This window comes from Rhinopithecus roxellana, chromosome 5, assembly GCF_007565055.1.
Source record: "Rhinopithecus roxellana isolate Shanxi Qingling chromosome 5, ASM756505v1, whole genome shotgun sequence".
NCBI lineage: Eukaryota > Metazoa > Chordata > Mammalia > Primates > Cercopithecidae > Rhinopithecus > Rhinopithecus roxellana.
The window spans coordinates 15,882,164-15,908,654 of record NC_044553.1 but is presented as its reverse complement, the minus strand read 5'-3'; the positions used below and the strand labels follow the sequence as shown (position 1 = coordinate 15,908,654).

General features: G+C 43.2%; 2 protein-coding genes across 2 annotated transcripts; both read left to right on the top strand.

Moving 5' to 3' along the window:
- Positions 1–616: 616 nt before the first annotated feature.
- LOC115897635 (eosinophil cationic protein-like) lies at positions 617–1,831 on the top strand. Its single transcript, XM_030931065.1, has 2 exons — positions 617–663; positions 895–1,831. The coding sequence occupies exon 2, from the start codon at positions 900–902 to the stop codon at positions 1,380–1,382; it is 483 nt and encodes a 160-aa protein (XP_030786925.1). The 5' UTR covers positions 617–663; positions 895–899; the 3' UTR covers positions 1,383–1,831.
- Positions 1,832–13,855: 12,024 nt separating this feature from the next.
- Positions 13,856–14,799, top strand: RNASE3 (ribonuclease A family member 3). The gene is made up of 2 exons (XM_030931064.1): positions 13,856–13,902; positions 14,133–14,799. Exon 2 carries the CDS (start codon positions 14,138–14,140, stop codon positions 14,618–14,620), a length of 483 nt encoding a protein of 160 aa, XP_030786924.1. The 5' UTR covers positions 13,856–13,902; positions 14,133–14,137; the 3' UTR covers positions 14,621–14,799.
- Positions 14,800–26,491: the final 11,692 nt, after the last annotated feature.

Below are 26,491 nucleotides of genomic sequence, written 5' to 3'. Positions count from 1 at the left end.
GTGGATCCAGTGCAAGAGGAGTAAAGAAAAAACTCCCTCAAATATGTGGAGCAGATTGTTTTAATTATCTACAGAATCTTGTACCTCAAGAAATTAGTAGCTTAAGTTTCCAGCAAAGCGTGGTGGATGAGATGGAGAGCATTTGTGTGAAAGAGAACCAAGGATGTTACTAAAAATGAAAGGGAAGCTGGCTTCCTCCTGGGCAAACAGCCCTCTGTGGCTCTATTTATTCTAACTACGATGCCTGCCTTCATGTCATTTAGTCAATTAGGGTCCTGCCAGAGGACAGTTACAAAATCTGTGGTCCATCTGCAGGCAGCGTATCGTTTTCATCCAGAGTCCAAATCCAACCAGCAAAACTCTGTCTTACACAGGATGACTTGGAATTAGAGTCCTTAGAGCAGAAAGAGCAACAGGGCTGTCCTTGGGTATCCGTTGCTCACCCAAGTCATCAAATAAAAAGGCTGATTGCACAAGTGGACCATGTGTCAATCTGTGGGTTTCTGCATGACCAAGAGTCAGACCCTCCCTCCTGGCTCTGCTGGCCCAACCCACCAGGAGATGCTTTATTTAAACAGTTCCAAGTAAGGGAGACCAGCTGCCCCTGAACCCCAGAACAACCAGCTGGATCAGTTCTCACAGGAGCTGCCGCTCAGAGACTGGGTAAGTCAACAATCCCCAGAGCTGGGAAAGGAGGGACAGTGACGGGGCAGCACCTCAGGGAGAGGTGAGCTGAAGTTAGTGCTTAGGAGATGTGGCACACTCTGGGGACAGGAAGAAAAAGGAAATGGGACCCCAGAGTGGCAGGAGAAGGGCCTGTGGGTTGACACACTACAGAGTGTGTCATAGCCGAGACCGGATCAGGGAGTAGTTACTTCTCTTCTTTTCTTACAGGAAACATGATTCCAAAATTGTTCACTTCCCAAATTTGTCTGCTTCTTCTGTTGGGGCTTATGGGTGTGGAGGGCTCACTCCATGCCAGACCCCCAGAGTTTACGAAGGCTCAGTGGTTTGCCATCCAGCACATCAATATGAACCCCCCTTCATGCAATATTGCAATGCGGGTAATTAACAAGTATCAACGGTGTTGCGAAAAGCAAAATACTTTTCTTCGTACAACTTTTGCAAATGTAGTTAATGTTTGTCGTAACCCAAGTATACCCTGCCTTCATAACAGAACTCTCCAAAATTGTCATTGTAGTAGCGTCCGGGTGCCTTTACTCCAGTGTAAACACATAAATAGAGGTGCACAGAATATTTCAACCTGTGAGTATGCAGACAGACAAGGACAGAGTTTCTATGTAGTTGCATGTGAAAACAGAGATCCACGGGATCCTCCACAGTATCCAGTGGTTCCAGTACTCCTGGACAGAATCATCTAAGCTCCTGTATCAGCACTCCTCATCATCACTCATCTGCCAAGCTCCTCAATCATAGCCAAGATCCAATCCCTCCATGTACCCTGGGTATCAGCATCTGTCCTCATCAGTCTCCATACCCCTTCAGGTTTCCTGAACTGAAGTGCCTTGTGAACCGCCAACAAGCTGCTGTGCAAATTCATCTGGAAATGTCTGTGTGTCTTCGTCGGCCGCTCTGCTGTCATTTAGTGAAACTCTGCTCTAGCGATATGGGTTTTTCATGAATCTCTCACCCTTAATATCTGACCAAATTCCTTAATTCCCCCATCGGCCTCCATGTGATACCTGATTCCAGGCCTGCCTCAAAAAATTATCCAATTGAGTCAACTTAGCATTGGTCTCCCTAGCCTTGATATCTCCTCTAAGCAATTTTCCATCCACTGACTGCTCCCCCAAAACCAACCTGTAACTTGTGTACAGATCTCCACTTGTTTTAGTTGTATTCCAGAATTGAGACCAATTTGATACTGAGGTCCCATTTGATGCTTTATGGTCCAACTATGGTTTTTATTGACATGATTTCTATACCAAGAAAAAAAGAGCTGCAGTGAATAAGCTGAAAATGCAGATGTTTCATTATGATTTACGAATGATAAATTTTGATAGAATTGAATGTTAGGATAGAAAACAAAAAAAAAAGTAGAAAAAGTCAAGAATGCTATAAATATGGTGAAACCAAGATAAAAACAAGTTTAGTCTCAGAGATACTTCTTTTAAATGAGCACATCAAATCTCCAGCTATCAGCATTTGTACTGCAGGTGGAACCAGGGTTTGAGTCAAATGTGCAATGAGATAAATTGTTCAGACAGCAATAGGGACAGATTGTAATACTGCCTGGAGGAGAGGTGGCCATCATTTCCAAAACTTCCATGTCCTAGAGATGGGGAGCTGCTGGTCACATGGGAAGGGGAAGGGGAATGAGGAGGACGGGGAAGTGGGAGCACTCATGAAGGTGAGTTGCCCCCTGCCCATTCTGCCCTCCATAGTTGTCCCCAGTGGTGAGTCAAACGGTTCATTCAACACCTGTCAGGTAGGGCACAGCCTCGAGAATTAGGGATTTGTAGACCCAGAGAGAGAAGAAATGGATAATGAGAGCCCTTGCCCTGGCCTCCATTACAAGGCTTCATTCACTCAGGAATCCATGAGAAACAGGAAGGGGAAGCCCTTTCTTGGAAGCTGTGGACAGGTGCAACACTCAAGTGATTGTGCCGGGGACAGAGTGGGTCTTTTTGAATGGCCTGAGTCAGAATACAACAGAGATACGATGCCATCAGATCTGCACCTTGGTCCTTCAGTCTGAGTTTTCTGACTTCTGTATTTCTGCTCCTCTTCCAGATTCTCAGAAACAGCAATTTCTATTCCTCAGATGACTTTATGTCAGTAATAGTGACTCTCATGGCACCAGACAGCAGCTGTATTGAAGTCTCTCCTCGGGAGAAGCCATTGAGATCTTGCTTCTCCAAGGTGGGGCTGTGAACTTAAAAGTTTGCACAGAGACACTGGGTTTGGGAAATCTCAGTGCTCAACAGAATCCACTGCCTCGAGGTAAAATAGGGCCTGTCAGGAAGTGAGTGCAGTCTTCCTAACACCTCAAAATAGCAGAAGGAGAAGGTGGGACACTGAAAACTGGAGACACGTTTGCTGTGAAGAAAGGTGGAGTTAACCTTCCTCGCTTCAGGTACCAGATCACAGGTGTGTTCTCAGTCAGGAATGCCTTGTCTCTAAAACCGTAGGACAGAGGGATCAGTCCCCACCTGCCCCCACACCCTCTCCACATTGTGACTTCATCCCCTCTCCTGTCATCCATTCCTTCACTTCATTCATTCATCCAGCAGACATCTACTGAGTAGATACCTTGCTCCGGGCACAGTTTGAGGTAGTGCTGATGCAACACAGACCAAGACAGGTCACTGCTCTTTTGGGGTCACATTATACAAGGATAAAAATAAACATACAAAATTGTTCTAAGCATGCAAAATTTTGCTAAGTGACAGGAGGAAAAATACACAGCATCGTACACAGAAAATTACACAGAGCAGCACCATATAGAGGTTCTGTATGTGCCACAGACGTCACAGGGCAGAGTGTCACCAGGAAAGACCCATCTCAGAGAATGAAATCTGAACAGGAGGAAAAGCAGCAAGTCATGCAGACACCAGGTGGAGAATCATCCCAGCAAAGAGAAAGACAATTCAAAAGTCCTGACAAACAGCAAGGCTATAAGCAGACTTTCGGTTCTGTGTTTATAAGAAGTTGATTAAAACATCTGAAATAGAATGACTACAATTATTTGCATCTTTGTATGTATTTATTACTTAATGTAATAAAACATTTTCAGTTTTAAAAAATGGTCCTGAATGGATACAGTGTCGGTGTGTTAGAAGCACAAAAGGTGTTTGGTCAGGACAAGATCATCATAGCCATGAGTATTAATGATAGGAGTTAATGAGGTTCAGACCCTTCATGCCTGTGAAGACGGAAGAACAAAGTAAGTTCCCCATGGGGAACAAATCAAGCATGTTACATACAAGAATAATGTTACCTAAAGATCAGTCCAGCTGCTGTGCAGAACTCAACTATTTGGGAGACAAGAGTGGAAGCAAGGCCCCAGTGAAGGACCACAGGTTGAGGGAGAGGGAAACAAGAGTCTTCCAATCTCAGTGAATTCCACCATCATCCTCTCATGGTGCAGCCCCATGTTATTCCCCTCCCTGTTGCCATGGCCTCTCTCCAGCCCCTCCATGCCTTTTACATCATCTTCCTGCCATCCCCATGTTGAGGATTGGGCTGAGGTCAGAGGCAGCTGCCCTCTCCCAGGGAGTGAGACGATTCAAACAAGAGCAAGGAGGATTCTATGCTTGACCATCAGGAAGCCCTGGCTGTAGTCACTACCCCTTCTGCAGTAGACATCCAAGATTTTCTCATTGCCCTGGACCCAAGGCCAGCACCACAGAGACTACCATTAGAGAAGTTAAGTGGTCACATCAGCATGTTCCTAAGACGTGACCCTAAGAGTCCATTTCTCTTCCTTGAACCTCCCATGTCTGATTTTATAAAATTCTCTTAATATCAAATCTCCAGAAAGTCTTGCAGGAGTAAATGCAGTTAATTGTTCTGTAAGCTGGCAGGGAGGGTCTCCAGGGATTATAAGAATATAACCAACTTTAGCAATCAGCCTGTTATACAAGCTTGCTGGTGGGAACCAGCTCCTGGCATAACCCAGCAACTTACAGACAAATCAGCATGAACTTTCCTCATTACCATGCTAAAGTCTCCACTCAGTCAGGAGCCTCATTACCATAACATGTGAACTATGTGCTAGCAGAATCACTCACTGTGTCTGGGCAACTGGGACTCCTCCTCTATATGTGATGATACACCCTCTCTCTGCCCCTCTCCATCACCCCATAGAATGTTCTTGTCACTTTCCTCAGGAAGACGCTGCTTTGGAGAATACTCCCAGTGGCCTTCTTACTTGAACCAAGTCACAAAACTTTTATTTATCAAAACATACATTCTCATAGAGAGTCTTTGTTACTCGCCAGGGAAACAAACCCTGTTTTTTTCAGCTACCAGCTCTAACACATTCTGTAAAGTCTAGCACAGAAGGAAGGTTAATTCACAATGCTATTGTTTTCACTTTGTTTTACTTTTTAATAATTGGGAACACATCAGGGCAGATGTCTTTAGGTGGGGGTTGAATGGAAGGTCAAGGAGACAAATCATCACCTTGGAAGGATACCGTTGCAGAGATTACGACTGCACTTGGGATTCATGAATATGAGACCACACCAGCAGAGTAGCCTGCAGTGTTCAAGGATATCCGAGTAGATCAAGCATTGTAATGAAAAATCAACAGGCTTTGTCTTTCAAGATATCCGCGAATTGACTTTCCAAAAGGGAAAGAAGGCCCCATTTAAGGGCAGAAGACAGAAGAGGAGAGATGTTTAGGCTAAACATTGTAATCAGTTTCGCCTATTAATGGCTTTTTGCTTCTTTCTTGGATCATATTTATTTATTTATTTATTTATCTATTTATTTATTTATTTATTTATTTTCCTAGGCTGGTGTGCAGTGGTGCAATTTCGGCACACTACAGCCTCCATCTCCCAGGTTCAAGCAATTCTCCTGCCTCCGCCTCCCGAGTAACTGGGACTACAGGCATGCACCGCCAAGCCCAGCTAATTTTTGTATTATTAGTAGAGACGGGGTTTCACCATGTTGGCCAGGCTCGTCTCACACTCCTGACCTCAGGTGATCCGCCCTACTTGGCCTCCCAAATTGCTAGGATTACAGACTTGCGCCATCGCACCCAGCACCCTTAGTTCATTTTTAGAGATGAGGTCTCCCTATGCGGCCCAGGATGGACTTGAAGTTGTGGGCTCAAGCAATGTTTTTGCCTTAACCATCCCAGTAGTTGGGTCTATAAATACACACCACTGAGTCCAGCTGATACTCACATTTTATGAGCTGTGTTTCCACTCTGATTACATAAGGAAGTGAGGCAATTAGTAGGGATAGGAGCATAGAAATTCTGTCTACATTCCTATTTCCTATTACCTATGAAAAACAGCCTTGTTTCTGAACTAAAACTTAATTTTGGTCAATAAATGTTTTTCTTTATTAATATGCATGTAGAATTATGACAGAGTTGTCACTTTTGTCTCACGTCTGATCTACAATGATTTCAAAAGAAGATCAATTGACTTCTTCAAAATTTTCATTGTTTGAAAGATATCATGGATGTAAAACTGGGTGATGTTGGCCGGGTGCGGTGGCTCAAGCCCGTAATCCCAGCACTTTGGGAGGCCGAGACGGGTGGATCACGAGGTCAGGAGATCAAGACCATCCTGGCTAACACGGTGAAACCCTGTCTCTATTAAAAAAATACAAAAAACTAGCCAGGCGAGGTGGCGGGCGCCTGTAGTCCCAGCTACTCAGGAGGCTGAGGCAGGAGAATGGCGTAAACCCGGGAGGCAGAGCTTGCAGTGAGCTGAGATCCGGCCACTGCACTCCAGCCTGGGCGACAGAGCCAGACTCCGTCTCAAAAAAAAAAAAAAAAAAAAAAAAAAAAAACTGGGTGATGTGAGAGAATTTAGCATATAGGGCCAGCCAGGTTACCCAAATGAAGATCTGGGAAACTGAGTACGTTACATGCTTCTCACACATCCCCACTGATTTAGAAAATATGACTCTATTAGTCAGGATCGTCAAGAGAAACATAGCAGATGTATGTAGAAAGAAACAGATAGAAATATAGATACAGAAGGATTTATCATGAGAAATTGGCTCAGCCAATTACGCAGTCGGTGAAGTCCCACAGTCTGCTTTCTGCAAGCTGGCAGACCCAGAAAAGCCCATGGTATAATTCGGTTCAAGTCCTAATGCCTGAAAAACATGGGAGTTGAGGACATAGATGTCAACTCAAGTGTGGGAACGATGACACAAGATGTCCTAACTTTGGAAGTGAGGCAAGAAAAATGGTGAATTCCTCCTTTCTCCACTTTTCATTCTAATCTGGCCCTCAACAGATTGGATGAGCGCCATCCACACTGGCAATGCAACCTGCTTTACTTAATCAACCAATTCAAGTGCTAGTCTTATGGAAACACCCTCACAGACACACCCAGAAATAATGTTAATCTGGGCACCCACAGGTCCAGGCAACTTGAAATATAAAATTCACCATCATGATGACCTATGGTTTCCCAGGTGCACCAGGAGATGTTACCAAAATGACACCATCAACAAGAACCCACATACATTCACCAGGTCAGTGCACTTCTCAGTTCACCAGAGATTCATTTTCTTCTGTGACATCACGTTCACCCGGAGTGGGGCCAAGAAACAGGCCACAGCTAATCATCAGAAAGAAAGGATTCTTTATTTGCTTTTTTACAAATGAGAGAAGAATTTGCCAAAATCCTTTGGTAATAAGCAGTTATCTAAAAGGCAAAGAGACTCAAAATGAAAATGAAAAAAGTCAGTTACCCATCCCACTGTCTATGTTTTTCCTCCACATATACAAATAGGGATTAAGTTCACCCTTTCTGGTATTAAGCACTAACCCAATAACTCTGAATCTGAGTGCACAGATGTTACCAGATTTTTCATTACAGACAATGACAGAGACATTCTTCCACTACAGTTGATATCTTATGGTGACAACTTTTACTTCCCCAGGATTCCTTGGTTAAGTGACACACACGTGCAACTGGAAGGATTTACTCTTTTCACCCACAGCTCCCACACTTCACAGATGTGCAGGAGCCTCAGTACAGCAGTTCCTAGGAACACAGATAGTACATGCGTGACTTGTTAACCACAATGCAATAGCAAATGTATGGGGTTCGGTGTTGGTCTTTCATTCAGAATATACCATTCAGAATTGTTTAAAATAGTAAAATTAGAAACAAATAACATATCCTGCTGAACTGGTTAAATTGGATTGTGTATCTTTACAATGAATTTTATGCAGCATTTTTTTAATCCAAAAAGTACAGTTAATCTCTTGCTACTGGCATGGAATATTACCAAAATATATTGTTAATGAGAAAGAAGAATGGTGTAGGCCACTGGAATAATCTACCCAGGCTCCTATAACAAAATACCACAAATGAGTCTCTGAAACAACAGAAATTTCTTTCTCCCAATCGAGGAAACATCAGCTCTTCTCCTTCATACTCACACTCACACTTCTGACCACCAAAGGTGGGAGGTGCTTTCTTCCAGCAACCGATTCCAGCTGGGTATCCTACAATTCAATTCGATGGTGACACTAACTGGAGTGAATGCAGACCCCACAGGTTAAGGGCTCCATCCCACAAGACTAGCAGTCTCAAGTAGCAGATCATTATCTGTGCCTTTGACCAATAAGCTACAGTTTGGAGGATCCCGTGACTTCCTCCTCAGTTTGATCATTTGCTAGAATGGCTCACAGAGCCCAGGGAAACACTTTACTTAGGTTTACACATCTATCATAAAGGCCATACTAAAGGTACAGAGAGGGAGATAATGGCACAAGGCTTGGAAGGGTCCTAAGTGCCGGATCTTCTGTCCCTGTGGAGTTGGGGTATGCCACCCTCCCAGCACAGGGATGTGTTCTTGTGTACTGTGTCGATCTGTTTTCACACTGCTATAAAGAACTAGCTGGGACTGGGCATGGTGGCTCATGCCTGTAATCCCAGTACCATGGGACAAAACCCTGATTTCTAGTTCTAATGCCTTCACTTTGGGGAGTAAGGAAAAGAAACAAGCATACTGTCTTATTGCAAACACCACAGAGGGGATAGTGCGGTAACAGATACTACACTAACACCTTGAGGCTTAAGACTGATTGTCCTTACGAAGATTTCTTTTTCCTTTTGCAATGTTTTATGCTACATGTTTCATTATTTCGTGCACACACACACACAACTTACCACATTGAATTTCCCCTACAAATCAATGTATGTGTTGTTGTATTTTACAGATTATGAAACAGAGGCATAGAGAGGATGAGTAACCATCCAATTCCTTTTTTTTTTTCTTTTCTTTTCTTTTTGAGAAGGGAGTCTCGCTCTGTATCCCAGGCTGGAGGGCAGTGGTGTGATATCGGCTCACTGCAGCCTCTGACTCCAGGGTTCAAGCAATCCTCCTACCTCAGCCTCCTGAATAGCTGGGGTTACAGGTGCACACCACCGTGCCTGGATAATTTTTGTGTTTTTGGTAGAGATGGGTTTTTGCCATGTTGGCAGGCTGATCTCAAACTCCTCACCTGAAGTGATCCCTTCGCCTCTGCCTTCCAAAGTACTGGGATTACAGGTATGAGTCACCGCACCTGGCCATGGACAGCTCTTACAGTAAGAGTCTCAAATGGAAAAAGTCAGAGCTGGCCAGGCGCGGTGGCTCACGCCTGTAATCCCAGCACTTTGGGAGGCCGAGGTGGGCAGATTATGAGGTCAGGAGATAAAAACCATCCTGGCTAACACGGTGAAACCCCGTCCCTACTAAAAATACAGAAAATTAGCTGGGCGTGTTGGCAGGCGCCTGTAGTCCCAGCTACTAGGGAGGCTGAGGCAGGAGAATGGGTGAACCTGGGAGGCGAAGCTTGAAGTGAGCCAAGATCGCGCCACTGCACTCCAGCCTGGGCCACAGAGCGAGACTCCGTCTCAAAAAAAGAAAAAAAAAGAAAAGAAAAGAAAAAGAAAAAGTCAGAGCTGGTATCTGGACAAGACTATACACAATTTATACTTGACATCACTGTGATACAAAACTTATATAACAGACTGATTTACAGAGACACTAACCTATATAATAATTAATTTCCAGTGAGCTCTGAAATCTCAGCAAATGCATCTATGTGCTCAAAATGCAATGGGGATAAAGAGAGGTTGCTTAATGGGTACAAATATAAGAAATGATATAAAAAATAAGACCTGGTGTTTGATAGATTAGGAGGATGACTATAGTTAGTGTAAATCCACTGTACACTTCAAAATAGCTAGAAGAGAATAATTTGAATGTTTCTAATGTAAAGAAGCAGCAAATATTTAAGGTAATGGTTATCCCAATTTCCCTGATGTGATCTTTACATATTATATGAATGTATTAAATTATCACATGTACCCTGAAAATATGTACCCCTAATCTGTATCAATAAACAGAAATAAGGCCAGGCGCAGTGGCTTAGGCCTGTAATCCTAGTACTTTGGGAGGCCGAGGCTTGCAAATCACCTGAGGACAGGAGTTCAAGACCAACCTGGCCAACATGGTGAAACCCTGTCTCTACAAAAATTAGCTGGGTGTGGTGGCGCACACCTGTAATCCCAGATACTCGGGAGGCTGAGGAAGGAGAACCCTTTGAATCCAAGAGGTGGAGTTAGAAGTGAGCTAAGGGCGCCACTGCATTCCAGACTGGGCAACAGAGTGACACTTCATCTCAAAAAAAAAAAAAAAAAGGAAAAAAAAAATTTTTAAAATATGCAATGCGACATGAATGCAGTTTTTCTGTTTCTTAGGAAACACACTTTCTTTCATCCCTCCTAAGACAAACCTCTCCATAATTCCATCTGAGCTCTATTTCCATTTCTTCCCTTTCCAGATAGGGAAAGAACTTTTTACAGTTGAGGAAAAAGAAGAAAGGCTTAGTTCTTCCCTCTTGCATACCAGAAACTGGATCAAAGGTGTCAGATCTACTTATTCAATGGCTTTCAGAGGAGATATGCAGGAGGCCCCACGCAAGAAGGAAGGTCTAGGGGCACCTCTCTGCAGTTCCAGAGACCAGGAAGAGCTCAGTACACCAAATATCTTTAGAACTTAGGTAAGTAAAACATTATTCCATTTGGTGCAATTTAATTAACCAGCACCATATTATTATGACAATCTTGTATTACTTTTAATGGCAAAAATTGCAATTACTTTTGCACCAACGTACTAAATAGTGTGCATTGTCTTTCCCATAGATAGCCACTGCTGCATTAGGGAAATCTGTGTGCAGGAAGGTATTGATGGTTTGATACCCCCTGTCAGCAAGTTAAGAGCAAATATTGCAAGGGTACCCTGGGGCTGAAGAAATTGCAAGCATTGAACATTACATTTTTGCACATAAATGCTATGCAAAAAAAGACATTGATCAATCTGGTGTACTCAATGGTGGTTTTTACCACAAATGCAGAAGTCTTTGCCTGGGACAATAGTTTACAATGTTCATTGGTTTCCAAAAAATGAGTTAATACTGGGCCATAATTCTGACTATTCCTCTCAGGGGAAGTGTGGATCAGGTCTGAAAATGTGTCATTAAATTAGGCTGCAAGACAAGTTATGCCAATAAAATAAAGAGCCCGGGTGAAGTGCCTTGTGTCTGTTAAAGACAAAATCATACTGAAGTTACAAAGAATTTTGTTTCGATTACAGAGAACATAACATAGAATTTTCTTTAATGTTGGCTTACACTTTATTCCTGCTTTATGTAAAACAGTGTTCTCTCAAAGTCATAAATATCAAAGTAGATTATTTGTTTTAGTTCTGCCGGCAAACGAAGGTAGTTGGAAATGTACACAGGAAATCTACACAAGGGACAATCAGAAAAACCTCATGAGCATGTTCTGAATACAATTTTAGTGGCTAGGAGTGGTGGCTCACACCTATAATCCCAGCACTTTGGAAGGCTAAGGTGAACGGATTTCCTGAGGTCAAGAGTTTGAGACCAACCTAGCCAACATGGTGAAACCACATCTCTACTAAAAATACAAAAATTAGGCAGGCGTTGTATTTAGAGCCTGTAATCCCAGCTACTCAGGAGGCTGAGGCAAGAGAATAACTTGAACTCGGGAGGTGGAGGTTGCAGTCAGATCGTGCCACTGCAATCCAGCCTGGGTGACGAGAGCAAGACTCCGTCTCAAAAAAAAAAAAAAAAAAAAAAAACCCTCCACAATTGTAAAGGGTGAATATGGTTGCAAATTGGGAAGGTTATGGTCTGAGCTATTTCTTAAGACACTTCAATAAGTCTGATGCATCATAAGCACAGATGTCTCCAGGAGCCAGGCAGCTGTCATCACTGAACAGATAGGATAAAAGTCTGGAGGGAGAGATGGAGTCAGAGAATGGCCCTGAGCTAGGGCGCTTTCCACAGACACAGCTGTTATTCAGCTCTAATTGATATAACACCAACGGTGCACCAACCAACATCATGTGAGTTTTAAAGATAAGACAGTGATGAAAACCTTTAGTGAACTATTCCAATGTCAAGTTTTATCTTCCAGACCAAACATTATAAATAGCACTGTGTATGCTGAAAAGAATGCACAGTGTGACTGTCAGTATCACAGAGGGGATACTCTACGTATCATTCACCTTGACATTCTCATCACCTACAAAAATGATCTCCACACAATATACATGAAAAAAAAATCTTCACCTCATGATAAAGCTACTAATGAATGTCGGCTAGAGCAGGACTTCAAGGCAGAGCACTATTAGCTGCACATTGAGTCCTCACCAGGTCACCTTTGTGTCCACATTTACCTAGGGACTCCAGTGATAAAATTATTGCATTTCTAAATGACAGGAAAATTGGATGGTAGTAAAACTTATGCAGATTAATGGCTGGAAATTATATGATACCATTTAAGGGTCTACTTTCTATTTTCTAATCTCAAAGCTAGACCAGACATTTAACATCTGTTAGTACCAGGACTTACTCCTGCAATTCACTTCCCACCTCTGTACAATCTCCAAACATCACCCCCAGTGCCCAGAATGCTCATCTCTTCCCTAAAGCCCCTGAAAAGCCCCTGCTTAGCCTTTAGGACCATGCTGAAATGAAACTTTTTTTGGAAGTCTTCCTTGTTTCTCAAGCCAACTGATTTCCTTCACCATCAGTGTCCCCGTGAAATCATGTTCACAAAAGTTCTATTACCTCTATCATACTGTAATTCAATTATATGTCTACAATTACTTTCCTGTGTTTCTCTGAGGGCCAAGAATAAGTGGATGCTTTGTGTATCAAATTGTACACTTGACTTCTATACTTTCAGGAATACAGTGCTCTGTCTTTAATGTTCATTTTGTAAATACAGAAACATTTTCTTGTTAATATCACAAAATGAAACCTATCAGGAAGATGAATGACAACCCCAGAACACATTGTTTTTTAGAAAGTACCATAGGCTGAAAAGAACACAGGAATACCCAGTGCTAGGTTGGAATCTTTCATGACACCAAATGTTCATGCCTGAATGCACATTCTCTGCCAGATTTTACAACTTTCCTCAATGTGTTTTTAGGCTGTGTAACTTTACGCAAAGTAGAAGCAATAATGAGGGCAAGACTTAAGAAAAAGTGGATGCAATGCAAGAGGAGTAAAGAAAAAACTCCCTCAAATATGTGGAGCAGATTGTTTTAATTATCTACAGAATCTTGTACCCCAAGAAATTAGTAGCTCAAGTTTCCAGCAAAGCGTGGTGGATGAGATGGAGAGCATTTGTGTGAAAGAGAACCAAGGATATTATTTAAAATGAAAGGGAAGCTGGCTTCCTCCTGGGCAAACAGCCCTTTGTGGCTCTATTTCTTCTAACTACAATGCCTGCCTTCATGTCCTTTAGTCATTTAGGGGCCTGCCAGAGGACAGTTACAAAATCTGTGGTCCATCTGCAGGCAGCGTATAGTTTTCATCCAGAGTCCAAATCCAACCAGCAAAACTCTGTCTTACACAGGATGACTTGGAATTAGAGTCCTTAGAGCAGAAAGAGCAGCATGGCTGTCCTTGGGTATCCGTTGCTCACCCAAGTCATCAAATAAAAAGGTTGATTGCACAAGTGGACCATGTGTCAATCTGTGGGTTTCTGCATGACCAAGAGTCAGACCCTCCCTCCTGGCTCTGCTGGCCCAACCCACCAGGAGATGCTTTATGTAAACAGTTCCAAGTAAGGGAGACCAGCTGCGCCTGAACCCCAGAACAACCAGCTGGATCAGTTCTTACAGGAGCTGCCGCTCAGAGATTGGGTAAGTCAACAATCCCCAGAATTGGGAAAGGAGGGACAGCGACGGGGCAGCACCTCAGGGAGAGGTGAGCTGAAGTTAGTGCTTAGGAGATGTGGCACACTCTGGGGACAGGAAGAAAAGGAAATGGGACCCCAGAGTGGCAGCATAGGGGACTGTGGGTTGAGACACTACAGAGTGTGTCATAGCCGAGACTGGATCAGAGAGCAGTTACTTCTCTTCTTTTCTTACAGGAAACATGGTTCCAAAATTGTTCACTTCCCAAATTTGTCTGCTTCTTCTGTTGGGGCTTATGGGTGTGGAGGGCTCACTCCATGCCAGACCGCCACAGTTTACGAAGGCTCAGTGGTTTGCCATCCAGCACATCAATATGAAACCCCCTCGATGCACCATTGCAATGCGGGTAATAAATAATTATCAAGGGCGTTGCAAAAACCAAAATACTTTTCTTCGTACAACTTTTCCTAACGTAGTTAATGTTTGTCATAACCGAAGTATACGCTGCCCTCATAACAGTACTCTCTACAATTGTCATTGTAGTAGAGTCCGGGTGCCTTTACTCCACTGTGACCTCATAAATCCAGGCGCACAGAATGTTTCAACCTGCAGGTATGCAGACAGACCAGGACGGAGGTTCTATGTAGTTGCATGTGAAAGCAGAGATCCACGGGATTCTCCACGGTATCCAGTGGTGCCAGTTCACCTGGATACCATCATCTAAGCTCCTGTATCAGCACTCCTCATCATCACTCATCTGCCAGGCTCCTCAATCATAGCCAAGATCCCATCCCTCCATGTACCTTGGGTATCAGCAACTGTCCTCATCAGTCTCCATATCCCTTCAGGTTTCCTGAGCTGAAGTCCCTTGTGGACTCTGCAATAAACTGCTTTGCAAATTCATCTGGAAATGTCTGTGTGTCTTCGTCAGCCGCTCTGCTGCCTTTTAGTGACAATCTTCTCTAGCAATTTGTGTTTATCATGAACCTCTCACCCTCAATATCTGACCAAATTCCTTAATTCCCCCATCATCCTCCATGTAATACCTGATTCCAGGCCTGCCTTAAAAAAAATCCAATTGAGTCAACTGAGCATTGGTCTCCCTCGCCTTGATATCTCCTCTAAGCAATTTTCCATCCACTGACCACTCCCTCAACACCAACCTGTAACTTGTGTACAGATCTCCACTTGTTTTAGTTGTATTCCAGAATTGAGACCAATTTGATACTGAGGTCCCATTTGATGCTTTATGGTCCAAGTATGGTTTTTATTGACATGATTTCTAGACCAAGAAAAAAAGAGCTGCAGTGAATAAGTTGAAAATGTACGTGTTTCATTATGATTTATGAATGATAAATTTTGATAGAATTGAACGTTATGATAGAAAATACCAAAGAAGAAAGTAGAAAATTCAAGAATGATATAAATATGGTGAAACCAAGATTTAAAAAAAAAAAAAGTTAAATCTCAGCGATTTTTTTTTTTTTTTTTTTTTTTTTTTTTTTTTTTGAGATGGAGTCTCGTTCTGTCACCCAGGCTAGAGTGCAGTGGCCGGATCTCAGCTTACTGCAAGCTCCTCCTCCCAGGTTTACGCCATTCTCCTGCCTCAGCCTCCTGAGTAGCTGGGACTAAGGCGCCCACCACCTTGCCCAGCTAGTTTTTTTGGTTTTTTCTTTTTGTGTTTTTTAGTAGAGACGGGGTTTCACCGTGTTAGCCAGGATGGTCTCAATCTCCTGACCTCGTGATCCGCCGGTCTCGGCCTCCCAAAGTGCTGGGATTACAGACATGAGCCACCGCGCCCAGTGCGATATTCCTTTTAAATGAGCACATCAAATCTCCAGCTATCAGCAATTGTACTACAGGTGGAACCAGGTTTTGAGTCAAATGTGCAATGAGATAAATTGTTCAGACAGCAATAGGGACAGATTGTAATACTGCCTGGAGGAGAGGTGGCCATCATTTCCAAAACTTCCATGTCCTGGAGATGGGGAGCTGCTGGTCACGTGAGAAGGGGAAGGGGAAGGAGGAGGACGGGGAAGTGGGAGCACTCATGAAGGTGAGTTGCCCCCTGCCCATTCTGCCCTCCATAGTTGTCCCCAGTGGTGAGTCAAACGGTTCATTCAACACCTGTCAGGTAGGGCACAGCCTCGAGAATTAGGGATTTGTAGACCCAGAGAGAGAAGAAATGGATAATGAGAGCCCTTGCCCTGGCCTGCATTACAGGGTTTCACACAGGAATCCATGAGAAACGGGAAGGGGAAGCCCTTTCTTGCAAGCTGTGGACAGGTGCAGCACTCAGGTGATTGTGCCGGGGACAGAGTGGGTCTTTTTGAACGGCCTGAGTCAGAATACAACAGAGATACGATGCCATCAGATCTGCACCTTGGTCCTTCAGTCTGAGTTTTCTGACTTTTGTATTTCTGCTCCTCTTCCAGACTCTCAGAAATAGCAATTTCCATTCCTCGGATGACTCCATGTCAGTAATAGTTGCTCTCATTGGCACCAGACAGCAGCTATATTGAAGTCTCTCCTCAGGAGAAGCCATTGAGATCTTGCTTCTCCAAGGTGGGGCTGTGAACTTAAAAGTCTGCACAGAGACACTGGGTTTGGGAAATCTCAGTGCTCAACAGAATCCACTGCCTTGAGGTAAAACAGGGCATGTCAGGAAGTGAGTGCAGTCTTCCCAACACCTCAAAGTAGCAGAAGAAGAAGGTGGGACACTGAAAGCTGGAGCCACGTTTACTGTGAAGAAAGATGGGGTGGACCTTCCTCGCTTCAGGTATCAGATCACAGGTATCTTCTCAGTCAGGGATGCCTTGTCTCTAAAACCGTAGGACAGAGGGATCAGTCCCCACCTGCCCCCACACCCTCTCCACATTGTGACTTCATCCCCTCTCCTGTCATCCATTCCTTCACTCATTCATTCATCGAGCAGACATCTACTGAGTAGCTACCTTGCTCCAGGCACAGTTTGAGGGAGTGTTGATGCAACACAGATCAAGACAGGTCACTGCTCTTTTGGGGCCACATTATACAAGGATAAAAATAAACATACAAAATTGTTCTAAGCATGCAAAATTTTGCTAAGTTTCAGGAGGAAAAATACACAGCATCGTACACAGAAAATTACACAGAGCAGCACGACATAGAGGTTCTGTATGTGCCACAGATGTCACAGGGCAGAGTGTAACCAGGAAAAGCCTATCTCAGAGAATGAAATCTGAACAGGAGGAAAAGCAGCCAGTGATACAGACACCAGGTGGAGAATCATCCCAGCAAAGAGAAAGACAGTTCAAAAGTCCTGACAAACAGCAAGGCTATAAGCAGACTTTCGGTTCTGTGTTTATAAGAAGTTGATTAAAACATCTGAAATAGAATGACTACAACTGTTTGCATCTTTGTATGTATTTATTACTTAATGTAATAAAACATTTTCAGTTTTAAAAAATGGTCCTGAATGGATACAGTGTCGGTGTGTTAGAAGCACAAAAGGTGTTTGGTCAGGACAAGATCATCATAGCCATGAGTATTAATGATAGGAGTTAATGAGGTTCAGACCCTTCATGCCTGTGAAGACGGAAGAACAAAGTAAGTTCCCCATGGGGAACAAATCAAGCATGTTACATACAAGAATAATGTTACCTAAAGATCAGTCCAGCTGCTGTGCAGAACTCAACTATTTGGGAGACAAGAGTGGAAGCAAGGCCCCAGTGAAGGACCACAGGTTGAGGGAGAGGGAAACAAGAGTCTTCCAATCTCAGTGAATTCCACCATCATCCTCTCATGGTGCAGCCCCATGTTATTCCCCTCCCTGTTGCCATGACCTCTCTCCAGCCCCTCCGTGACTTCTACATCATCTTCCTGCCATCCCCATGTTGAGGATTGGGCTGAGGTCAGAGGCAGCTGCCCTCTCCCAGGGAGTGAGACGATTCAAACAAGAGCAAGGAGGATTCTGTCCTTGACCGTCAGGAAACCCTGGCTGAACTCACTACCCCTTCTGCAGTAGACATCCAAGATTTTCTCATTGCCCTGGACCCAAGGCCAGCACCACAGAGACTACCATTAGAGAAGTTAAGTGGTCACATCAGCATGTTCCTAAGACGTGACCCTAAGAGTCCATTTCTCTTCCTTGAACCTCCCATGTCTGATTTTATAAAATTCTCTTAATATCAAATCTCCAGAAAGTCTTGCAGGAGTAAATGCAGTTAATTGTTCTGTAAGCTGGCAGGGAGGGTCTCCAGGGATTATAAGAATATAACCAACTTTAGCAATCAGCCTGTTATACAAGCTTGCTGGTGGGAACCAGCTCCTGGCATAACCCAGCAACTTACAGACAAACCAGCATGAACTTTCCTCATTACCATGCTAAAGTCTCCACTCAGTCAGGAGCCTCATTACCATAACATGTGAACTATGTGCTGGCAGAATCACTCACTGTGTCTGGGCAACTGGGACTCCTCCTCTATATGTGGTGATACACTCTCTCTCTGCCCCTCTCCATCACCCCATAGAATGTTCTTGTCACTTTCCCTCAGGAAGATGCTGCTTTGGAGAATCCTCCCAGAAACCTTCTTACTTGAACCAAGTCACAAACTTTTATTTATCAAAACGTACGTTCTCATAGAGAGTCTTTGTTACTCGCCAGGGAAACAAATCCTAGTTTTCTCAGCTACCAGCTCTAACACATTCTGTATAATCTAGCACAGAAGGAAGGTTAATTCACAATGCTACTGTTTTCACTTTGTTTTACTTTTTAATAATTGGGACCATATCAGGGCAGATGTCTTTAGGTGGGGGTTGAATGGAAGGTCAAGCAGAAAAATCATCACCTTGGAAAGACACCCTTGCAGAGATTATTACTATACTTGGGATTCATGAATATGAGACCCCACCAGCAGAGTAGCCTTCAATATTCAAGGATATCCAAGTAGATCAAGCATTTTAAAGAGAAAACAACAGGCTTCGTCTTTCAAGATGTCTGTGAATTGACTTTCCAAAAGGGAAAGAAGGCCCCATTTTCATGGCAGAAGACAGAAGAGGAGAGGGGTTTAGGTTAAACATTGTAATCAATTTTGCCTGATAATGACTTTTTGTTTCTTTCTTGGTTCATTTTTATTTATTTATTTTCTCAGGCTGGAGTGCAGTGGTGCAATTTCGGCTCACTGCAGCCTCCATCTCCCAGGTTCAAGCAATTCTCCTGCCTCCACCTCCCGAGTAGCTGGGACTACAGGCATGCACCGCCAAGCCCAGCTAATTTTTGTATTATTAGTAGAGATGGGGTTTCACCATGTTGGCCAGGCTCGTCTCACACTCCTGACCTCAGGTGATCCGCCCTACATGGCCTCTGAAATTGACAGGATTACAGACTTGAGCCATCGCACCCAGCATCTTAGTTCATTTTTAGAGATGAGGTCTCCCTATGCGGCCCAGGATGGACTTGAAGTTGTGGGCTCAAGCAATGTTTTTGCCTTAACCATCCCAGTAGTTGGGTCTATAAATACACACCACTGAGTCCAACTGATACTCACATTTTTTTTTTTTTTTTTTTTTTTTTTTTTTTGAGACGGAGTCTTGCTCTGTCGTCCAGGCTGGAGTGCAGTGGCCGGATCTCAGCTCACTGCAAGCTCCGCCTCCCGGGTTCACGCCATTCTCCTGCCTCAGCCTCCCAAGTAGCTGGGACTACAGGCGCCCGCCACCTCGCCCGGCTAGTTTTTTGTATTTTTAGTAGAGACGGGGTTTCACCATGTTAGCCAGGATGGTCTCGATCTCCTGACCTCGTGATCCGCCCGTCTCGGCCTCCCAAAGTGCTGGGATTACAGGCGTGAGCCACCGCGCCCGGCTGATACTCACATTTTATGAGCTGTGTTTCCACTCTGATTACTTAAGGAAGTGAGGCAATTAGTAGGGATAGGAGCATAGAAATTCTGTCCACATTCCTATTTCCTATTACCTATGAAAAACAGCCTTGTTTCTGAACTAAAACTTGATTTTGGTTAATAAATGTTTTTCTTTATTAACATGCATGTAGAATTATGACAGAGTTGTCACTTTTGTCTCACGTCTGATCTACAATGATTTCAAAAGAAGATCAATTGACTTCTTCAAAATTTTCATTGTTTGAAAGATAACATGGGTGTAAAACTGGGTGATGTGAGAGAATTTAGCATATAGGGCCAGCCAGGTTACCTAAATGAGTATCTGGGAAACTGAATACGTTACATGCTTATCACACATCCCCACTGATTTAGAAAATATGACTCTATTAGTCAGGGTCATCAAGAGAAACATAGCAGATGTATGTAGAAAGAGACAGATAGAAATATAGATACAGAAGAATTTATCATGAGAAATTGGCTCAGCCAATTATGCAGTCAGTGAAGTCCCACAGTCTGCTTTCTGCAAGCTGGCAGACCCAGAAAAGCCCATGGTGTAATTTGGTTCAAGTCCTAATGCCTGAAAAACATGGGAGTTGAGGACATAGATGTCAACTCAAGTGTGGGAACAATGACACAAGATGTCCTAACTTTGGAAGTGAGGCAAGAAAAATAGTGAATTCCTCCTTTCTCCACTTTTCATTCTAATCTGGCCCTCAACAGATTGGATGAGCGCCATCCACACTGGCAATGCAACCTGCTTTACTTAATCAACCAATTCAAGTGCTAGTCTTATGGAAACACCCTCACAGACACACCCAGAAATAATGTTAATCTGGGCACCCACAGGTCCAGGCAACTTGAAATATAAAATTCACCATCATGATGACCTATGGTTTCCCAGGTGCACCAGGAGATGTCAGCAAAATGACACCATCAACCAGAACCCACATACATTCACCAGGTCAGCGCACTTCTCAATTCACCAGAGATCGATTTTCTTCTGTGACATCACGTTCACCTGGAGTGGGGCCAAGAAACAGGCCACAGCTAATCATCAGAAAGAAAGGATTCTTTATTTGCTTTTTTACAAATGAGAGAAGAATTTGCCAAAATCCTTTGGTAATAAGTAGTTATCTCAAAGGCAAAGAGACTCAAAATGAAAATGAAAAAAAGTCAGTTACCCGTCCCACTGTCCATGTTTTTCCTCCACATATAAAAATAGGTATTAAGTTCACCCTTTCTGGTATTGAGGACTAGAGTCTAACCCAATAACTCTGAATCTGAGTGCGCAGATGTTACCAGATTTTTCATTACAGAAAATGACAGTGGATATTTTACGGTGACAACTTTTACTTTCCCAGAATTCCTTAGTTAAGTGACACACACATGCAACTGGAAGGATTTACTGTTTTCACCCACAGCTCCCACACTTCACAGATGTGCAGGAGCCTCAGTACAGAAGTTCCTAGGAACATGGATAGTACATGTGTGACTTGTTAACCGCAATGCAATACCAAATATATGGGGTTCGGTGTCGGTCTTTTATTCGGAATATACAGTTCAGAATTGTTTAAAATAGTACATTTATCTCCAGTACAGCGCCAAGGATTGGTGCTAAACCATTCATGAGAAGTTTGCCCCTGTATTCGTTCATTCTCACATTACTACAAAGAAACACCTAAAACTGGGTAATTTATAAAGAAAAGAGGTTAAATTAGCTCTCAGTTCTGCAGGCTTTACCGAAAGCATAGCAATTTCTCTGTCTGGGGAGGCTTCAGGAAGCTTCCAATCACGGTGGAAGGCACAGGGGAAACAGGGTTCTGATATGCCAGGAGCAGGAGCAGGAGTAAGAGAGCAAGGGGGGATGTACCACAATTTTAACAACCAGATTTCATGAGAACTCATGCACTATGAGGAGAATAGCACCAAGCGAATGGCGCTGCAACATTCATGAGAAATCCAGCCCCATTATCAACTCACTTCTCACCAAGCCTGCCTCCAGCACTGGGGGTTAGATTCCAATATCACACATAGATGGGGCAAATATCCAAACTGTCTCAGTTGCCCACAATGATCTTGAACTCCTGGCCTCAAGCGATCTTCCTGCCTCAGCTGCCCAAAGTGCTGGGATACCAAGTGAGAGTCACCATACCCAGCTGGTGTTGTCTCTTTTTATAAGGATACTAATCCTCTTGAATCAAGGCTCCACTCTTATGATGTCATTTAACATTAACTTTATCCTTATAGGCCCTCCCTCCAAATACAGTGACACTGGGGGTTCAATATATGAATTTCAATATATGAATATGAGGACTTCAATATATGAATTTTTAAGGGACGTAATTCAGTCCACAGTAAACACTGTATATAGCATATTACTGTCTGAGGGGGGAAAAAGGAATTACGCACAGAAATCTATGAAAATGAGAAAAAGCCTTATAGGTACTACTGTATATATGCTTAGATTCAGCATATATATTATAGAAAAGGTACTAAAAAACTGAATAACTATTCCTCCTGGAATACAAATCTAGGTTCAATAAAGAAAAGTAAATGAAGACATCCTTTTCACTAGATCCTCTTTTTTAATGATTGAATTTATATTTTCATCATATGAATGTATGTGCATTCTATATATGCATATGTACTTACATGCATATATCTATATATGTAGAGATGTATATATTTGTTAACCACAGACTCCCTACTACTACGACATTCAAACAAAGGAGAATTAAGTAAAACTCAAAGAACCATAACAAGGCAGCATTGGATGACCTGGAAGGCTAAGGGTCGGTGAGCCCGCCACCCCTCACCCCCAAGCTCGGAATCAGAGAGTGATGGAGATATCCCTCACTCCACCTCCTGCTCTCTTCCTTCTCCAGTCCAGCTACCTGGTCACAGAGTGAGGCTCTAAACTGGCCCTTATTACATGTGTCTGTCCCTCCCCTTCTCAGAAGAGTGTGACAGAAGAGTGTGACTATCAAAAGTCAGCACAAAGAGTGAGACGGAGTGTGAGACCTGTTAGCTGTGGAACTGTAAGAACCTTGTGCTTTGAAAGCCAATCTGCTTTATGATATTGAAATCCTCTGAGTCCATTCCCTCATTATTACAGGAAAGGTGTGTGAAAGATCCAGGTCACGTCACTACAGGACAAAAGCTCTGGATGTTCAGCCACAATCAAAGCTCTTGAGATCCAGCAATTTCCTTGAACAATTTTTCTACCACACACACACACCTCAAAATATAGTGCATACCCATATTTAGGATTGTGGTAGGGGGCCATTACATGATCTTGACTGTGTCAATAAAAGTCTCAGAGTAAAACTCTGGAGCATTCAGTGCAGATGGCCTACCAGTAGGATGTGGAATCTGAGCAAATCATCCTAACATTCTGCTACTCATCTCCAAATCACAGGCTTACATAAAATGGCTTTCTATCTCAGACACTTTGCAATCTATGAGTCTGCAATGAAGAATGAATGTGTGTGTGTGTGTGTGTGTGTGTGTGTGTGTTTTAAAGGGGCATATATGTGCTTTACTTGGTTTATGTATATGAGTTACTTGATTACTTAGATGGGAGTATTCTGAATAATGGATTAATTGAATAAATGAAATATAATTACATCATGTACAAAACTTTACATAGTTTTGTCTGTTTGATCATTATTCCTGTAAGTCTCTATAGTAATATCTAATTGTATTTTTAGTGAAGAAGCTATTTTGGTCTGACCTTCAAAACTGTCTTTGCATTTGGGGAGGACAAAAGACTAGCAAAAAAAAACCCTGAGGGGTGATTTTAAGTATTCTTAGGATTTAGTGTTCTTCAAACCGTCTGGATTAGCTGACTTGTGAAAAAACTAATAGTTCACTCCTCAGTATTTCCGGAACAGGAAAGATTTCTCCTCATGCCCCCAACTGCCTCTTGCCAAATAAAAAAGCAAGAGCCCGCTGCCCTGAAGGGTGAGCCCCAGGCTAGGTAGCATTCATCACAGGCTGACTGAAAAGCTCTGCGGCCTTAAGGGAACATTGAGAGTAGCCTGTCAATATTCTGCTTGAGCCTGTGGTGAAGGTAACTGCAGGGAGAGGCTCCTCTGCCTGTGGAAGAGCAAGGGAAGAGTGGAAGGACTCCATTTCATGGCTTGAGTGCAAGCTCAGCCGCAGTACAACAGAACACTACATAAACTTCCCAGGTTGTTTACTTTGGTCCCTCAGACAGAACCTGTGGATATGCCTGGGCCTGGAGGAACTCATCACCCTGAAGGGAAGGACACAAGCCTAGCTGGTATTGCCACCTGCTCTAGGGTCTTGTAGAGCTCTAGGGCTTTGAGTGAGGCCCTCACTTTCAAGAAAGAAATAAACTCTTCTCCACTGCAGCTAAACTGTAAAGCTCATAACACAAGTGGATCCTCTGTGCATATTCACTTCCTTTCCTTCTTACCCGAGGTGCTGCAGTGTGAGTCTGAAGGTGGGAAGTTCAACACTAAAGTGCTGGAGTGCATGAAAGTTATGGTAGACTCAGAAATCTGTTATTCAACAGTTAGACTGTATTTACGACGGATGGGTTTTCTGTCTAGTCACCAATTATCCTCTACATGGGTGACAGAGTAAGACTCTGTCTCAAAAAAAAAAAAAAAAAAAAGGAGTTCAGCATGCCAAAGTACCATACTTTGGAGTATAGTGTGCTGAGCCCCAACAAAAGCCATGAGATTAGATATGATCATGAAGAGAGTGTCTGTGTCCATAGAAAAGAATAGCTAACCCCTAGGAATCTCCACCATCAAGAGCCTGGAGAGAAAGGGGAAAAAGTAATGAAGAAGACTAAGAACATGAGTCCAGGGACATAGGAGAAATAATCAGGAAAGGGTGGGGTGCTGTAACTCAGCACACATCCTTGACGAGACTGTCTGCCTTGAGGGCACCAGGCCTGAGCTCACCAGACTTTTCACCCTGTTTCTGTTCCAAGAAGCTCATTCTCAGGTCAGCTTCATCAAGGAGCAGGGAACAATCAACTCCGTCAAATGCTGCTGAGCATGGAAAGTTAACGCTGTCAGGGGAGAAATGTCTTACTCCAAGTGCAAAGCTTCGCTCATGACCACTGTTGATGGGGTGGAAGAGTCTGGGGAATTCATTGAAGAGATATCCAATTTTCTGGGTCTACAGAAAGACAATCTTGTCCAGGAGGTGAACAGGAAAAGGGTCCACATCTGAGTCACATTTTCATCTCAGTGGAGGGAATAAAGAGAAAGAGAGTAGGGCATCTGCGTCTCAATGCCTGGAGATACCGTTCTCTCATTTATTTATTTTTTATTATTATACTTTAAATTTTAGGGTACATGTGCACAACGTGCAGGTTTGTTACATATGTATACATATGCTGTGTTGGTTTGCTGCACCCATTCACTTGTCATTTACATCAGATATTTCTCCTAATGCTATCCCTCCCTCCTCCCCCTACCCCATGACAGACCCTGGTGTGTGATGTTCCCCTTCCTGTGTCCAAGTGTTCTCACTGTTCAATTCCCACCTATAAGCGAGAACATGCAGTGTTTGGTTTGCTGTCCTTGCGATAGTTTGCTGAGAATGATGGTTTACAGTTTCATCCATGTCCCTACAAAGAACATGAACTCATCCTTTTTTATGACTGCATAGTATTCCATGGTGTATATGTGCCACATTTTCTTAATCCAGTCTATCATTGATGGGCATTTGGGTTGGTTCCAAGTCATTGCTATTGTGAATAGTGCCACAGTAAACATACGTGTGTGTGTGTCTTTATAGCAGCATGATTTACAATCCTTTGGGTATATACCCAGTAATAGGATGGCTGGGTCAAATGGTATTTCTAGTTCTAGATCCTTGGGGAATTGCCACACTGTCTTCCACAATGATTGAACTACTTTATACTCCCACCAACACTGTAAAAGCATTCCTATTTCTCCACATCCTCTCCAGCACCTGTTGTTTCCTGACTTTTTAATAATCGCCATTCTAACTGGTGTGAGATGGTATCTTACTGTGGTTTTTATTTGCATTTCTCTGATGGCCAGTGATGATGATGTTCTCCTCTTAACCATACCCCAGACCTCAGTACTTCTCACATTTGTCTCCATCTCTCTTCGCTCCTCTAAGGACCCATCTGAGCAACTCACTTCACCACATCCTCCTTCCCTCTTATACATTCATCTCCATATCACTCTCTCTCTTTCTTTTTTTTTTTTTTTTTTTTTTGAAACAGAGTCTCACCCTCTCGCCTAGGCTGGAGTGCACTGGAGCAATCTTGGCTCACTGCAACCTCCACCTCCCGGGTTCAAGCGATTCTCCGGCCTCAGTCTCCCGAGTAGCTGGGATTACAGGCACCTGTCACCATGCCCAGATAATTTTTGTATTTTTAGTAGAGATGGAGTTTTACCATGCTGGCCAGGCAAGTCTCAAACTCCTGACCTGAAGTGATCTGCCCACCTTGGCCTCCCGAAGTGCTGGGATTACAGGGGTGAGCCACTATGCCTGGACTGTCTCTCTTTTCTTTCTTCCCATTTCACTACTCTGACCCAGACAGAGGTTTTCTTGGAAGTTTATACTGATTACAGATACACTCATCTCGTTTTTTACAGCTTTAATTGAGGTATAATTGACAAATAAAACTTGTATATATTTAAGGTGTACAAGTTGATGTTTTGCTATAGGAAAGCATGGTGAGATAATCATAACAATGAAGC

Coding starts and splice junctions, on each gene's coding strand:
- LOC115897635 (XM_030931065.1), top strand. CDS start 900: ATGATTCCAAAATTGTTCACTTCCCAAATTTGTCTGCTTCTTCTGTTG.
- RNASE3 (XM_030931064.1), top strand. CDS start 14,138: ATGGTTCCAAAATTGTTCACTTCCCAAATTTGTCTGCTTCTTCTGTTG.